This window comes from Sander lucioperca, chromosome 5, assembly GCF_008315115.2.
Source record: "Sander lucioperca isolate FBNREF2018 chromosome 5, SLUC_FBN_1.2, whole genome shotgun sequence".
NCBI classification, from domain to species: Eukaryota; Metazoa; Chordata; class Actinopteri; order Perciformes; family Percidae; genus Sander; species Sander lucioperca.
In genome coordinates this window covers 38,268,902-38,284,901 of record NC_050177.1, presented here as the reverse complement: position 1 = coordinate 38,284,901, position 16,000 = coordinate 38,268,902, and the positions used below count along the sequence as shown (strand labels likewise).

General features: G+C 38.8%; 2 protein-coding genes across 2 annotated transcripts; both read left to right on the top strand.

The window, feature by feature from the left end:
• Positions 1 to 5,108: 5,108 nt before the first annotated feature.
• Positions 5,109 to 6,771, top strand: rnf7 (ring finger protein 7). The gene is made up of 3 exons (XM_031293306.2): positions 5,109 to 5,347; positions 5,471 to 5,518; positions 6,293 to 6,771. The coding sequence occupies exons 1-3, from the start codon at positions 5,182 to 5,184 to the stop codon at positions 6,409 to 6,411; spliced, it is 333 nt and encodes a 110-aa protein (XP_031149166.1). The 5' UTR covers positions 5,109 to 5,181; the 3' UTR covers positions 6,412 to 6,771.
• Positions 6,772 to 8,967: 2,196 nt separating this feature from the next.
• On the top strand, positions 8,968 to 14,170 carry grk7b (G protein-coupled receptor kinase 7b). Its single transcript, XM_036001338.1, has 4 exons — positions 8,968 to 9,499; positions 9,797 to 10,234; positions 12,595 to 12,866; positions 13,675 to 14,170. The coding sequence occupies exons 1-4, from the start codon at positions 9,020 to 9,022 to the stop codon at positions 14,000 to 14,002; spliced, it is 1,518 nt and encodes a 505-aa protein (XP_035857231.1). The 5' UTR covers positions 8,968 to 9,019; the 3' UTR covers positions 14,003 to 14,170.
• The last annotated feature ends 1,830 nt before the right edge of the window (positions 14,171 to 16,000 follow it).

The following is a 16,000-nucleotide window of genomic DNA, read 5'->3' as shown; positions in this document are numbered from 1 at the left end:
GGAAGATTGATTGTGATATTTTTAACAGGCATGTTGAAATACTGAGATAAGAGGAGTCAGCTCTAGTTTGCTCCTTAGTTCCAGATGTCTGAATCACAGCCTATAGTATATCTCACATTCTGTGTCCAGGGATTTATTGGAGTGGAAACAATGTGGCCACGCCACAAAATACTTCGAAAATAATTTAGTATTTTCGAAGTGTCATTCAAGAGGAGAAGGTAAATTAAATCTTTGAAATCACCACTTAACGTTTTCCCTTCATTTCTGTGTTAATGGTGTTTGGATTGATGCATTAATCTGTCAAATATAATCATCTTTTTAATAGTGTCTCTTCGTTTGGTACAAATGATCTTTAGCACAATATGCATCTTGCAGCCTTAGGAAATTTGTCTGCAACCATAAAACATGCATTCAGAACACAGAAGAAATCTTTTCGAAGGAGCAGTAACTCGGAAACCTTTAATTTTTCATTTCCTGGTGCACTTACACTGATCCTGGGTCGGAACTGCAGAGATGCCTTGCGAGGGCTGCACATTGATTGATCAAAATCGAAAAAATAATGCCATGACCAGTTGGTGTATATAATTCATAGATACACGTAAAAGATTTTACACACATGCATGCAGACTCATAGATTTATTTGATCTGTATACCATTATACAGTATATATTATATATCGATAAAAATGTTATCTACTGTGAGGTGGATTTTAAGAAGACATGATTTCATTGGAAAACTCAACTCATGCCTACATACAGTCCAGTTATATTATAGAAAGTGGTACATTTAGTGAAGAATGAGCATCTACACACGTCACATCCATGATGATCTGTCCCGTCGGAACTCTGAACTTTGGGTGTTGTCTGTGCAGCTCACTTTTACAAAATCTTAGAGAGAATAGAAAGATTAAAAAATACAATAAAAATAATAATAAATATAATAAAGTATAAATAACATGAAAATGTATTAACGAACATAAGAAAAAGAATTACTGCATGTTAGCAGTAAATGTCATGGAAACAGTATGACAACCTAACTGAGGTCAGTAAGTGCTGCAGACCACTCTGATTTCTCACTTTGCACTTGGACACAAATTGACCTCTTGCAAAACATAACTGTGGATAGCAACTTTCTGAGTTTTTAACTGCTAGAGAGAATCTATTGGAAACTGGATCTTGTTGAAAAACAAAACTATTGGAAAACCGAGAAGCCTGAAAATGGTCCTCAGTAGAACCATTCGACCAAGGAACCGAGGAACACCTGCTGATGGGAGGTGTGAAATGGGTTAACAATTAGTGGAGTGATTTGAAAACAGTTATTTTGGTTTGAGGGCATCACATGTTACAAAATTGTAACATCACAATTATTGTAAAAAGATGGCAACTGGATGCTAAAAATGTGTTTTTGTTGTGCACCATGTAAACAATGGAACTATTGGGAGCCAACGTCAGTGCGCACAGGTGTAATTAAACAAGGGCACGTTCTTTGTGTGGATGGGCTCCTGAGTTTTTTTCCTAGAATATGTCTTGTGCACTGACGAAATGTATAGTCCCTCCCAGCTGGGTTCAATATATTCAAATATCAACCAAGCCTAAAATCTTACAAATCTTTTCTTTTTAATTTTTAATATCACTTATTTAATAATTTCAAAGATTTTTAAACCAAGCTGTAGATGCCTTTACCAGAGGTAATAAAACAATTATTGACAGCATTAACGTTACATTACATTACATATCATTTAGCTGACGCTTTTATCCAAAGTGACTTCCAATTAAGTGCTTTCAACCTTGAAGGTGCAAACTCCAGACAACAAGTAGTAAGTGCAAGTGCATTAGCTTTAAATAAGCAAAACTACAAAGAGCCATATGAAAGTGCGGCTTTAAATATATATATATATATATATATATATATATATATATATATATATATATATATATATATATATATAGTGAGGAAAATAAGTATTTGAACACCCTGCTATTTTGCAAGTTCTCCCACTTAGAAATCATGGAGGGTCTGAAATTGTCATCGTAGGTGCATGTCCACTGTGAGAGACATAATCTAAAAAAAAAAAATCCAGAAATCACAATGTATGATTTTTTAACTATTTATTTGTATGATACAGCTGCAAATAAGTATTTGAACACCTGAGAAAATCAATGTTAATATTTGGTACAGTAGCCTTTGTTTGCAATTACAGAGGTCAAACGTTTCCTGTAGTTTTTCACCAGGTTTGCACACACTGCAGGAGGGATTTTGGCCCACTCCTCCACACAGATCTTCTCTGTGTATGTCATCTATCTTTTATACAAAGTAGTTGACAAAGTGGGTTGGTAAGAGGGAGGAGGTGGACTGGGGGAATCTAGGAGGTTAGAGACAGACAGCCATAAAAACATATTAAAATTGCAGAGTTAGAGAGTTAAAACAGATAAAAAGATGGAGAACCAGACGGACAATATGTACAGTGTCAACAGAGAGACACACGGACAATCGAACAGACAGACAGTGACAACAAAGAACAACATACTGTAGAGAATGACAGCATACAAACGGCATAAACAGGCAGACAGTATGTATACATTTGTTATAAACGTGAGCTCTTTAAAAAGTAGTAAACATTGTTTGCCAGTTACTTACATTAAATGTTTAAAAATCTGTTACATAAGGTACTGCTTATATTATTTCACCATCTGTACACAAATGTAATTAGTGAATGCACGTGTCCGTGGGTGAGGCTACATGGGCGTGGTAATGTGGGCTGGTGTGGCTACAGTGCCAGGGCTGAATTTTTCTCCCAGTCCGCCCCTGTCAGTTATTATTACCTCTGTCTGTTACAGCCACGGACACCTAACTTTAAAAAAAACAAACATGTTTGTGCAAAATAGTGATGAAAAAGAAATAATCTTTGAATAAGCGGTAAATGAGATTAAGGCTTTCAGGAGACTTTTGTCAATGTTGTCAAATACACTACCGGTCAAAAGTTTGGGGTCACTTAGACATTTCCATTCCAAGATACTTAAGGGTTTTTCCCCTGCTCAGAATTGGCCTTTGGGGGAACACATAAAGCAGGAGGGTCTGGAGGTCCTCCCCCAGGAAATTTTGAGGGTAAAAGACTTCCTGCATTCTGATACATTTTTGGGCACCAATTTATGGTAAAAATGTCTATATTTATGGCAATGAAATCACAAAATTCTGGTGGCAGGTAACAATTTGTACAATAACAGAGCAGCATGATCACTGGGAGAGTCCGGTACAGCCTGAACCCTGCAAACGGAGATCCTGTTTGAAGGTGACGTGCTTGATTTTGACTGAACGTCCCAATTTGAGTAACTTCTGATTGGGTTGGTCGGCCCATCTCGCCGTTGCTGACTGGCCAAATGCTTAATATTTATTATTATTAATATTATTATTATTATTATAACCATAGTGAAATCGTGCAAGCGATAAAAACCCATCCTATGCGCTGTCGGCCTGTAAAAGACAATTTATTTGTATGTTAAAAAAAAAATAAAAAATCAGACCGGCCCACATTAAAAAAAATGGTCCGGCCCCTCTGGCATTTGCCAGAGTTGCCAGATGGCCAATCTGCCCCTGATAACTGACATTAACAAAAGTCTTCAGTGAATCTTATTTAGTTTCAATCAATCAGTTGTTATTTATCTTACTCACTCTGTTCTTTCCCTCCCTTCAGGATTCTACACACTGCATTAACCTGTCCAAAAATGCTTCAGTACTTTTTTCCTTTGATAGGGCAGGACTCCTCTGTGTTTTTGCACATTCCTGTGGCAGCTGAGAGTTGACGTCAACCAACCAATCATCCCAAAGAGACCCAGCACCAGCAGACCACTGAACCACTCTAAGCACCCTACTTGCTTTCAGGCACCAAGCACTGGCTGAAGACCATGATAATGAGGATTTCATACTTTTCCACTTAGTTACATACAGGTACATTTAATTATGTATGGTATTTGCTCATAACAATGATTTAAATGACTTGTTTTTTAAAGTTATTCAAGAAGACTCTAATGTAAGGATACTTGTTTCTGATTGGCCTGCAGAGGCCCATTACAAAACTTGATCAAGACAATATATTTTAACCATTTATGATGCTGTTGATGTAGGCTACAACAGTTTTGCTAAAAATAGAAGACAAAACCTTAAATAAAAAATATTGAATATTTTAAGAGAATCTTCAATGAGAAAGTACCAAAGTAAAGTGGACATCAAAACAAGGGAATTAAACATCTGCATATCTTTGAAACATGCATGTGCATAAAGGAGAAGTACTCCTTAGTCTGATTGAAGACAGATTGGTAGGCTACACACAGAACTTGAAAATTATTTGTTTAACTCAGTTCTTTCTTGCCCTACACTTATTGTCCATCCAAGATTAGGCTTCTACTACCGCAGGATCTCACAGACATCAGCGACACAGTAATCAGAGATGGATTAGTATAGAGGATCTTTGGTGTAGCCTTATTAAAATGTAGAGACTATAGTCCCAGGTATTGTTGTTTTCCTTTGGGATAATATTAAAGTTGAACTTATTATTTTAACAGCACAGTGTTATTTCACGTACTGTAGGCCTATATGCTTTTTTTTTTTTTTTTTTTTTTTTTTTTTTTTTAAAGTAGGCCTAATTTAGCCTACATTTAGTTTCCTGTGTGACAGAAGAAAAGGCACACACATTGATACAAGTGAAACAGATGTTTAGAATAGTATTTTTTGTCCACATTGATGAAAATGTGCCTTATAAGCCCCACGGGTGGTTATTAACTTATTCTCAACATTCATGGAAAAAAAGCAAAATGAGATCGAAACAAAGGAAGTTATTGCTTGTAGATTATTGTTGTTAATTTTGTTTTTAGTCTTTTAATTTAGTCTTAGTATGTTCGTATTTAAGTGTGTTTGTGTTGTGCATGTTTTGACCTATGATTTTGACAAATTAAAATTATTACAGACTTCAAATCATAGGCTAGATATAAAACAACAGATGTGACATGACGTCATAATTTATGGGATATATAATCTATGCTTCATATCCTGGAAAACAGCGCCATCTTGTGTCGCTATGGAGACAAGACGTTTGCTAAACCAGCTAGCATTAGCATGGTTTCGTCCATTTTGTTCATCTTATTTAGCTAGTGTGGCTAACGTTACCTTAGACACCGTGCAGCAGAGATGGATGACGGTGACGAGCCGGGGATAGTTCTCTCTCACAACACTTCTTCAGGCTCTAAGTCGGGCGGGGACAAGATGTTTTCCCTAAAGAAGTGGAACGCTGTAGCGATGTGGAGCTGGGACGTTGAGTGTGATACTTGTGCCATTTGTCGGGTACAAGTGATGGGTGAGTCCAAGGAACCAACACTGTTTAGTTTAGCTCGGACACCGGCTAATGTAGCTAATATTACCTTTAATACCTAATGTCCCAGGCATAGCGTTAGTGTAACACATTTGTCTTGATTTGCAGACGCGTGTCTCCGATGCCAGGCGGAAAACAAACAGGAGGACTGTGTTGGTAAGGCAATGAAACACCGTAACGTTATAGCAGTATTAACCTTTAGCAAACATATGGGTGCTTTCACACCTATAGCTAGTTCATTAAACTCGGTGCGATTCGGGGGTGAAGTTGAAACATTGTTGCATTTTTGATTTGGTTCGGTTTGCGTGCACAGTGCACTTGTCAAGTGCACCAAACATTGTATACAAATGTCACACGGTCGAAACGGAACGGTCGCCGGTCTATTGAACAGAATAAAACTCACTGACACTTCTGTTCTAATGAAGCAACACTATTATAACCTGGGTCCTGGGTTCTGGGTTTTCTGGTTTTGCTTTAGTGTTTCTAATGTTTTAGAAGAAGGCGAACAATATGAGCAGCTGGCAAGATAACGAGTGAAGGAGAGGGCGGGCCCTGATAAGAAAGCTAACATTAGCTAGAATGTCGGAGCAGTTAAAGAAACCAACCAGGCCAGTTTATCATGGAGGAAGGGGTTTTTAATTCATCTTGGTCGTTTCATGTCAGTCAAATGGATGATATTAGAATGAATTTGCATAGACATCGTATCATTGTATTTTTTGGATGAAACATTGTTTAGTTAATATAACATTTGGCAACTTACCTGCCAACAGATTTATTTAGCTACAGTAGCTATGTTTGATAAGAGCCAACTACAGAACAAGTAATTATAATACAATTAATATCATCAATTAAATGTCTTCAGTACGTTTATATTCTCTGTAACCTAAGCTGTTTTCTTTCCCTATGTCTTCTATCTTCATCTTCTTTCAGTTGTATGGGGAGAGTGCAACCACTCCTTCCATAACTGCTGCATGTCCCTTTGGGTGAAGCAGAACAATCGCTGTCCCCTCTGCCAGCAGGACTGGGTGGTTCAAAGAATCGGCAAATAGGCTCCAACTCCAGGCGGTCTGATTCTCGGACAACACCTGTGTACACCCAAAAGAAGTGACAGACTTGACAATGATCACTGCAGTGTCCTGTGCAGAGAGCCAACTGTCATCCTACTTATGAATGCATGTTCCAGTAGTCCTGGTGTCTTAAGGAGGACGATGGACAAAATTTAAAGCGCTGCAGACTTGTTAGATCACTGATTGGTTGATGTGGCTGGAGGGATTATGAAGCGAAGGATAAACTTTGTTGCAGTGTTTGGTCACATGTTACCTTTACATTTTTGTCTGTGGTGTTCAGCACATCCTGAATATGTGACTGTCTTTTTAAAAAATAAAGGACTGTGTATAGTTGTAAACATATTCTTTCATCCATTTAGCAACCACCAATCATAGTTGAAGGACCGAGTCTAAAATCCTCAAGTCACCTTAATGCAATAAGTACCTTGGCAGTCAAAGTGAACTATCTGGGAGGCGGCCATGCTGACCACTAGCACTTGTTATACATGTATGGTAAGGTTGGCCTTGTTCCAGTTTCAAGCAGTGGTGGAATCTAACTAAGAACATTTACTCGAGTACTTGTTCTTAACTGTTCAGATGGTGATGAATCAGAATTAACATTATGATAATAAATATATAATAAGTAACTGAATGGAGCCATTTTGCACAAGTACTTTTGTGATTTTAAATGCAGGACTTCTGCTTATAAAAGTATTTTATTATCATGCTATTGCTACTATCTGAGTACTTCTTCCACCACTGCGAAGCAGTTAATAAGTCCAGCCAGGATTTGGATCGGCCACACTTAATGTGTGGAATGCTTACATATCACATGGATGGTGGATGTTTTTCTAATTATGTTTCTAGCATCAACACGATAAAAATGTTTTGTGAATGTTCTGTAGTCACATTCATGCAGGAAGTCTCAGTGTCTCAGCATGTGAATTTTTTTTTTGCTGATCACAGTTTCCTTGTCAAGGAATATTGTAAGTGGGGACGACTGATCGGGGTAATTCACTTAGACATCAGGCTAATGACTGGAAGGTTGCTGCTTCAAACCTCTTGACCATGTGGGGGAAGTGAACAAGAAGCATGTCCTACCTCAGTGTGTTCCAGCAAAATGCCACATTAGGAGCACACTAAGTGGGCTAGTTCCCAGGTATTAGAACTATAACTAATAATTATTTTCATTATTATACAATCTTCCAATTATTTTATAATCATTTGGTTTATAAAAATTGAGAAAACAATTTTCTCTAGCCTAAGGTGATGTCACCAAATAGCGTGTTTTGTCTAAAACCCAAAGATTAATTAACTATAATGTGAGACAAGAAAAAAGAGATAACTCTTAACATTTGAGAATGTGGAACCATCAAATGTTTGATACTTTTGCTTGAAAATGGACTTAAACAATATGATCAAAATAGTTGCCAATCCATTTTCTGATGATTTAATCAATTAATCCACCATTTTCTGCAGCCATAATTGGTATTTATAATTAACAATTTGCTCTTAATGAAATAGAAATACCTGAGCCTGTTGATGCTCAAATCTACTCACTTGATCCTACAAAAAAAACCTTACTACATTCGTAAAGCTTATATTAAATATTAAATGGTAACTTTAAGGCTGTAGAGGTACACTTTTTCCACGTAATGCATTATCTGAGAACCTCAGAAGACATTGAATCATTTCATCTTTGCAAGTGTAATATCTAAAGCATGGTCTATTGTAATGAATTACATTATTTGTGCAGGTGTTTATGTTATTTTGTCCACATCCTCTATAGGTGGAAGTGTGTCAACAGAAAGCGCACTGTCTTTTGTAATTATCTTTACCAAATAATCGTGATGATTAGTGCACATTTCAGGGGCATAATGCCAGCGATGTGGTTAAATGGCATACAAAACTGAAGATGTACTTTTCAAAACTGCTCCAGCTACAATTATAAGATTCGTCGTTCTGAGCAGCCTTCACTCTCCTGACAGCTACTTCAAAAGTCTGTCAGGAAAATGAATATCTTAGGCTGCTTACTTAACCCATTAGGTCTAATTTAGTGAAGCCTCCTATGATAGGCAATGAAGTGTGTACACCCCATTGCAAACTGCACATATCACACACACATACACAGCTCTCTCTGTGGCTTCTTTATCTCATAAACTATAATCAGCTATAACTTGTTACAGTCAGGATCTACGACCTCGTCATGTCATGCTGGCAGCCCAATTACTGCACACAGGCACTTTGTAGCTCCTAAAAATAGACAAGCCTAAAGCCTCTTAAGTTCAGACCACATAAGTTGCTTTCCCTTAGTGCTGTGAACGAATAAGCGTGCAAAGACACTTTGGCTAACGACAAATCCCAGAGGACTGTGGTACTTTTAATGCTCCAAGAGGCGTGGCGCAAGAGAGGTGGAGGATGTTCAGGATGCAGGTGCTTGAGGTGCTCCGTTGTGCTTGGAACCTGCCGATGAGTGAGCTGTGGTGTTGTAGTTGATCAGGCCCCGCTGCCTATAGGTATGTCACAGGATCCATCCAACATGGGTGACCTGTTGATAGATCGCGATACGCTGAGAAAACAGTGGCTCTCCCTGACGCTGCCCAAACCAAAGATGTCCTCTGCTCTCCAGGCAGCAGTGGGGAGGACGTACGAGTCACTGTGTGAGGAACAGCCTATTGGGAGGAAGTTGTTCCAGCAGTTTCTTCTGGCCTCTAATCCGCAGTACATGGTCACCACTGAGTTCCTGGAGGAGCTAAGTGACTGGAGCTTTGCTGAAGGTGAAGCCAGAGAGAAGGCCAAACAGAGCATCCTCGCTAAGTTCTGTCAACCTGAGTCCAGGAGTTTTCTCTTCTACCTGACAGGAGAAGCAGCTGAAAGATGCAAGGATGTAACAGACAAAAACTTTGACGAGGTGATGTTGGGACAGATAAGAGAAGCCACGAAAGACTTCCTGAGGGGAAGACCTTTCTCAGAGTATCTGAAAAGCCCCTTTTACTATAGGTTCTTGCAGTGGAAAGAGTACGAGAAGCAGAGGATCACTGACAGATACTTTTATGAGTTAAGGCCTTTGGGAAAAGGTGGCTTTGGTGAGGTAGGCACCAGAAATCCCAGCATCTGAATTAAAGCCTCTTTTGGTTTGGTATGACCAGTAGCTTATGGAGGCTTGACCTTAACATTTTCTCTACTTATGCCGCTGTCAAATTTGGCTTAGCGTTTATCATCACCCTTTAACTTTTACATATAGCAACAGCGGCCACTGTTAAGTAAACATTACATTGTTTTGCTTTGCAAAAAGTAGCATAAACATATTTCAAGATTATACAGTCGCAACAGACAGTAAAACAGTAAATAAAACTGTTATAAAATCTAATTTTCCTCTGTCTTGCAGGTGTGTGCGGTGCAAGTGAAACACACAGGCCACATGTACGCCTGCAAGAAGCTGGATAAGAGGCGCTTGAAGAAGAAAGGTGAGGAGAGAATGGCCCTTATGGAGAAGCAGATCCTGGAGCAGGTCAACAGTCTCTTCATTGTAAATTTGGCTTACGCTTATGACAACAAGACCCACCTGTGCCTGGTCATGGACCTCATGAACGGTGGAGACCTTAGCTTCCACATCTACGAGCTTGGGGAGCGGGGTATCCGTATGGAGCGTGTTGTTTACTACATGGCCCAGATAATCACTGGGCTACTCCACCTGCACTCTATGGACATTGTGTACCGGGATATGAAGCCTGAGAACGTGCTTCTGGATGCTAAAGGACAGTGTCGGCTGTCAGACTTTGGATTGGCTGTGGAGCTGCCAAAGCACAAAACAATCTGCCGGAAGGTTAGTGTGGTGACATATCCCTATTTTGACCTACAGGCCTCGGTGTCAGACGTTTGTACTGCAATGCACTCTGCAAAGCCTCTCTGTGGTTTGTACCCAATGAAATCTCCAAGTAGCCTACTCCTGATCATACGGTTTGTCTTTTTAATCATTTTGAATTTTGTTTGCCACCACTACAAGCGACTTACCAGGAATAGACATGATTGCTCTTAGTCATGCTAAGAGAGCATAACCCTGTGTAACTCAAATTAATCTCATTAAAAGATGCCTGACCTCTTCTCCAATTGGATGCTGCACTGGCTGAGAAATGTATGGAGGACTGAGCAGAGCCTGTTAGCATTAGCTAGTTACAATAATCTTTGCTTTACTAATAACAGATGTGGCCTCCACGTGTCTGTCCAAGGAGATGAGTCAGGAGATTCACAGCAGGCCTCTACTCACTAGAGACAGAGTGAACCGTAATGTCTCATCTGTCAGCTGACCGGCCTGATGGAGGCCTGTTAATGCAGCATTACTGTATATGCTGTAACAGTGTCTTATTGTGTCTGTATTTTTGTCTCCATGTTTTGTTATTTAATTTTGTATTCCATCATGTGGAAGCTGGCCAAGAAACTCTCTTGCACATAATCAAATTTAAATTTAAAAAGGTGAATTATTTAACACATTAGATTATTCTGTCTTGCCTCAAATATTTCCATCCTAAACAAAAATCCTACATAAATTCATTTTAAATTTAATTTTCATCTGCACACAGCAGTGTGTTGAATCTTTGTCTTTCAGTGTCTTACAAGTTATAGCAGTGGTTCCCAACCTTTTTGGCTTGTGACCTCTTAAAATAAATCAATGTTTGCCTGAGATTTTAAGTTATTGTTTTTTAGGTATGTGATAAAATAATCCAGTAATTCAGAAGGAAACAGCAAATATTAAACAAAGTAGAAATTTGTTTTGTACTGTTTTGTACTTTCCTATGTTGCTAATAATCTTGTCCTTGTCCGATTTATTTTCTGACCCCCCAGAGTGGAAATCACTGGTTTAGAGTGGCGGAGCTAAGGGACTGTACAAAAATAATTGGGGTGGCAGAGGAGGTCAACCTACTTAATCAATCTAGTATGATTTGCAAAACCATCCACCAATATCTAAAAAATAACACAAAGGTATGTCTACAACTCGATTCACCATTAATAACTAAAAGACTTAAAGCATAAAACTAGGGCTGTCAAACGATTAAAAAAAGTAATCTAATTAATTACATACTCTGTAATTAATTAATCGAAATTAATCGTGTACATAATTAACGGTGCCTGAACCGATACTTTTTAAGAAAGTAAAAAAAAGAAAAGAAAAAAAAATGTACTAAACAACAGTCTGTGACATTAAAGAACGGCTTGTTTATTGCTAAGGCCATATGGTCAAAATTAAATGATTTAATAATAATGTATAACAATAACTTATTTCACTAGTAAATTGCTGTTGAACGACAAAAACAACCACCAGGTGGGAAAAGGACATTTACAATAACTTCAAATGCACCACGAGGATGTAGTTTACCAGTTTCATTGAACACACCGTCTGTGTTGTTTTTCCGACGGCTAAAACACAGTCAAAGTTTACACCGTTTAGCGTTAGCTGTCAGCATTTTAACCGTTTTAATCCAGCTACTAGCTAGCAGTAGGCTAACGTTAGCTGCTGTCGAGTTTAGTGTTAACTAGCGTCACGTGCAGCGGTGTTTGTGTTGCCGTCTGTTTCAGAGCACCAGAGAGAAGAGCGCAGACATATAGTGGCACCAGATTTTGGTAGCCAGGTTTGGCAGGAAGAAGATTTTTACAAGTAAATGTTCCAATTAATGATCCAGGCAGCACATTCTCGTCTCCCTCCTTCAGTTTACAGTCCAATGGTGGCTAGAACGGCTGGAATTAATCTGCGTTATTTTTTTTAACGCGTTATTTTTTCTCAGATTAATTAATCGAAATTAACGCGTTATTTTGACAGCCCTACATAAAACATTTAAAATGGTTTTCTCCAAATCTTATGCTAATGGTATAATCATTTTCATTATTATTCGGAAATAAAGTCCTCCCTTGCTAACACTCCAAATCCCTTCAGCAAAAAAATAAATAAAAAATACCCCCTTCCCTCCCTTAGCATTTTTGGTCAGTCCCTAAGCACGTAAAACAGAGCACACTACATATACCAAGGGTTCATCAATGTCCCTGGTCCCCAGGTTCTAACCAGACCTGAATATCTAAACAGACTGAAGAATTGCAATTATTGTTGAAGTTAAACCCCAGAAATATGGAAAAGGCTTATGCCTCTTTGAATTCTCCCCCATCCTAGTTTCTCTCTCCCCTTTGTGTTGTCAGGCTGGTACACCTGGTTACATGGCCCCTGAGATTCTGAGGCAGGAGTACTACCGCACGTCTGTGGACTGGTGGGCTCTGGGCTGCAGCTTCTATGAGATGGTTGCCGCCCGTTTGCCTTTTAAAGACTTCAAAGAAAAGGTGCAGAATGAGGAGGTGACTCGTCGCATTCTGGAGGACGAGTGCAAGTTTGAACACAAACACTTTGATGCTCCGACCAAAGATATCATCAGTCGCTTTCTCAAGAAGAAGGTGATACATCGCCTCGGGTGCCAGTAAGTAAAAACTTTAATTTTCTCAAGCACAAGTTTGTCACAGGAGGTTGGAAGCAAATCATCCATAAAGAAGAAAAAATTATCACCTGTGAAAACATACTGTTATGCTTGATATGATGAAGGCCCAGAAGTTCAATGCTATGTTTAAGTCCACAACAGTGGAGGTCCAGACACCTTGAAGAGGTCAGGAGATAATTATAAGAAGAGCACCTTATCACCTTTCTCTCCACTGACTTCCCAAAGGCAGAACTGACTTTCTTTCACTTTCCATTACTCTTAGTGGTATACCTTGTGTCGTTAGTGCCTCCATCATATGGAGAAGTCTTCCAGAGAAAATTTGAGTGCTGACTTTTTTGCCCCCCTTTAAGGCTCATCTTAAGACCTACTTATATATAATGGCCTTTAAGTGCTCATATATTATCTACATCTTCCATATTTTCAATGCCCTGCACATCCAAACAGGTTTGCTTTTATGTATTGTGTGTATTTATGTGAGTGTACTAATAAGGGCAATGGGGATGTGAGTTGTCCCGCCCCAACAGGTGCAACAAATAAACTAATTAAACTAACAGGATAGCAAGGGTCTAATCAGGATAATTAAGTAAAAACATCTGTTTGGGCTGTAGGTACCCTTTTCTTTTTTAAACTGTATTATATTTCTTTGTTTTTTATTTCAGTGGATGTTTTTCATGGCCATATGAACATGTTTACTGTCCAGTTTAATCATTTCATTTGCCTCCTGCTTGCGTAACCTAGGTTTCTATTTCAATCAAATCATTAACTGTCTTTTGTGTCTTTCTAATACTAGAGATGATGACCCACGAAACCACGTGTTTTTCAAAAGCATCAATTTCCGCCGGCTAGAGGCCGGGCTGGTGGAGCCCCCCTGGGTGCCAAAATCCAACGTGGTCTACGCCAGGGACATGGACAAGTTCAGGCACACCTCCGAGGTTGAGAATATTATGTTTGAGGGCAAGGATGAGACATTTTTTAAGCAGTTTAGCACGGGCGCCGTCTCCATTCAATGGCAGAAGGAGATGATCGACAGCGGTATGTTTGATGAACTGAACAACCCCAAACTGAACGGTTACGGCTGTGAGTCCGTGTGGGAATCCAGAATGTGCATTATTTTGTAAGCATTTTATCTACTCATCAATTTGTACAACTGGGCAAAACAATTACACAAATGTCCTTTAATTTAATTTCTTTGACACTTCCAAAGTGCCTGGGATAATACTTAATGAAGCAGCTCAGGTACCTTTTTAAACAGCTACTTGCCTTGTTTCCTTAAATCTGAATATATATTTATAATATTAAAAAAAAAAAAAAAAAAAAAAAAATATATATATATATATTTTATTTTATTTATTTATTTTTAACCTTTATTTATCCAGGTAAGTCGATTGAGAACAAATTCTCATTTGCAATGACGACCTGTCACACAGTTACACATTCACACCTGGAAGCTGCCCAGTACAACCACAGTCTGATCTGCTGGCCACTGAGCAGCTCCACTGGAGCGGTTGGGGTTAAGGGCCTTGCTCAAGGGCACCTCAGTGGTGGTAATGAGGGAGGGACAAGCACTGCTCTTTTACTTTCCCCACCCAGATTTTATCCTGTCAGTCTGGGGATTGAACCGGAGGAACCATCTTGATGCCACAGCCAAACATGATGGGTTAACTGTCTCAGTGTTTAATAAAAACACAGTTCTTGTTTTCAGCGTAAGGTCTGGCTGGAGACACACGCTGACATGGTACTGAAACTGCTGCTTTATACTTTGCCCTCTATTCCTGGTGAAACATTAGATCCCAGTGCATGCATAGTTTCCATTACATCACTCAGCCATTTTGGCAGGCCGAAGTGTTTACATGTGTTTGTAAACAAGCTACATAATGGTTGCATGTCACTGAATAGCAGCAGGATTATTATCCGTATTTGCAGTAATGTGCCACATTTGTTAGACGGACATAAATGCCATGAATGCCTTTTGCTCATGTGAGTGGACAGTGTACAGTATTGCGACCTCAGTGAAGTCTCTCAGTAGCAGACGTTCACCACTAAGTGCCGCCAGACACTCATGAAGTGCGTTCAACCTCCCGCAGGCAGCACTCTTCATCATCCCCATTATCCTGGCTGTGCTGCTCCGGTATTTACAAGCACTGCATGACTCGTTCAACTTTAACAAGGGGATTCACGGAGACAAATTGTCATAGTTTTTCTGCAAAAAAAATGTTAACCTTGTATTTTTGGCTTTAACAAGGCAATACCAACCCCCTTTATTACCCCCTCCCCAAATCACCCTGTGTTTACAAGCCATACACAACCCGAAAAAAGACTGTTTACTACATAGCAACAACAAACATCTATTTAGCTTTTACAGATGGTTAGTACTTGTATATATGGACTGTGTTGCCCACTGCATGACAAAAGCTTCTGGTTGTGGGAGATCCATGTCCTATAGTTGGTAATAAGTATCCTTTATTTTTAGAGTTTTCATTCTGAGATGATTACTTGAGATTTCTTTTTTCTTTTAGGTATTTATTGAGGTATTTTTGCATTTATGTGATAGTGAGCGTAGAGAGGAAATGACTCAACCAGCGATGTGGTGATTACATTTTTTTTTTAATCTTAGACCTTTGGGCTACCAAGATGTCTCAGGTGTCTTATTTATGACTCAAATTATAATGTTTATCTGTTATACTTCCTTAAGTCTTAAATGAAGGTGTACTGTGTCGTATATATCTTTTTAGTTTTACTCACATAAAAAGCTGCATTGTCAGGACGAAACAGTGCCAATAATATTTAAATGTGATTTTATGATAACGATTTAACATTTTCTAATATTCTATGTGACTTTATATACTGTTTATAGCTTTGTGATACTTTCTTGCCTCATGCGTGTGTTTTTCACAATGTTTTGTGCTCTTTTTTTATTAAACGTTCAAGCCTGGTGACAACATCTTTTATGAGATGTGATGGAAAAGAAATAAAGCAGGTTTCCTAAACAATTTAGTGAAATAAAGCACTTCCTTATACTTCACTGCTGTTATGATTTCTGTTAAGAAATGACTCTGCATAACGATGACATTCAAAGTTATTTTTATGATCCTCTTGTCGCTCATCTCAAGGCACAG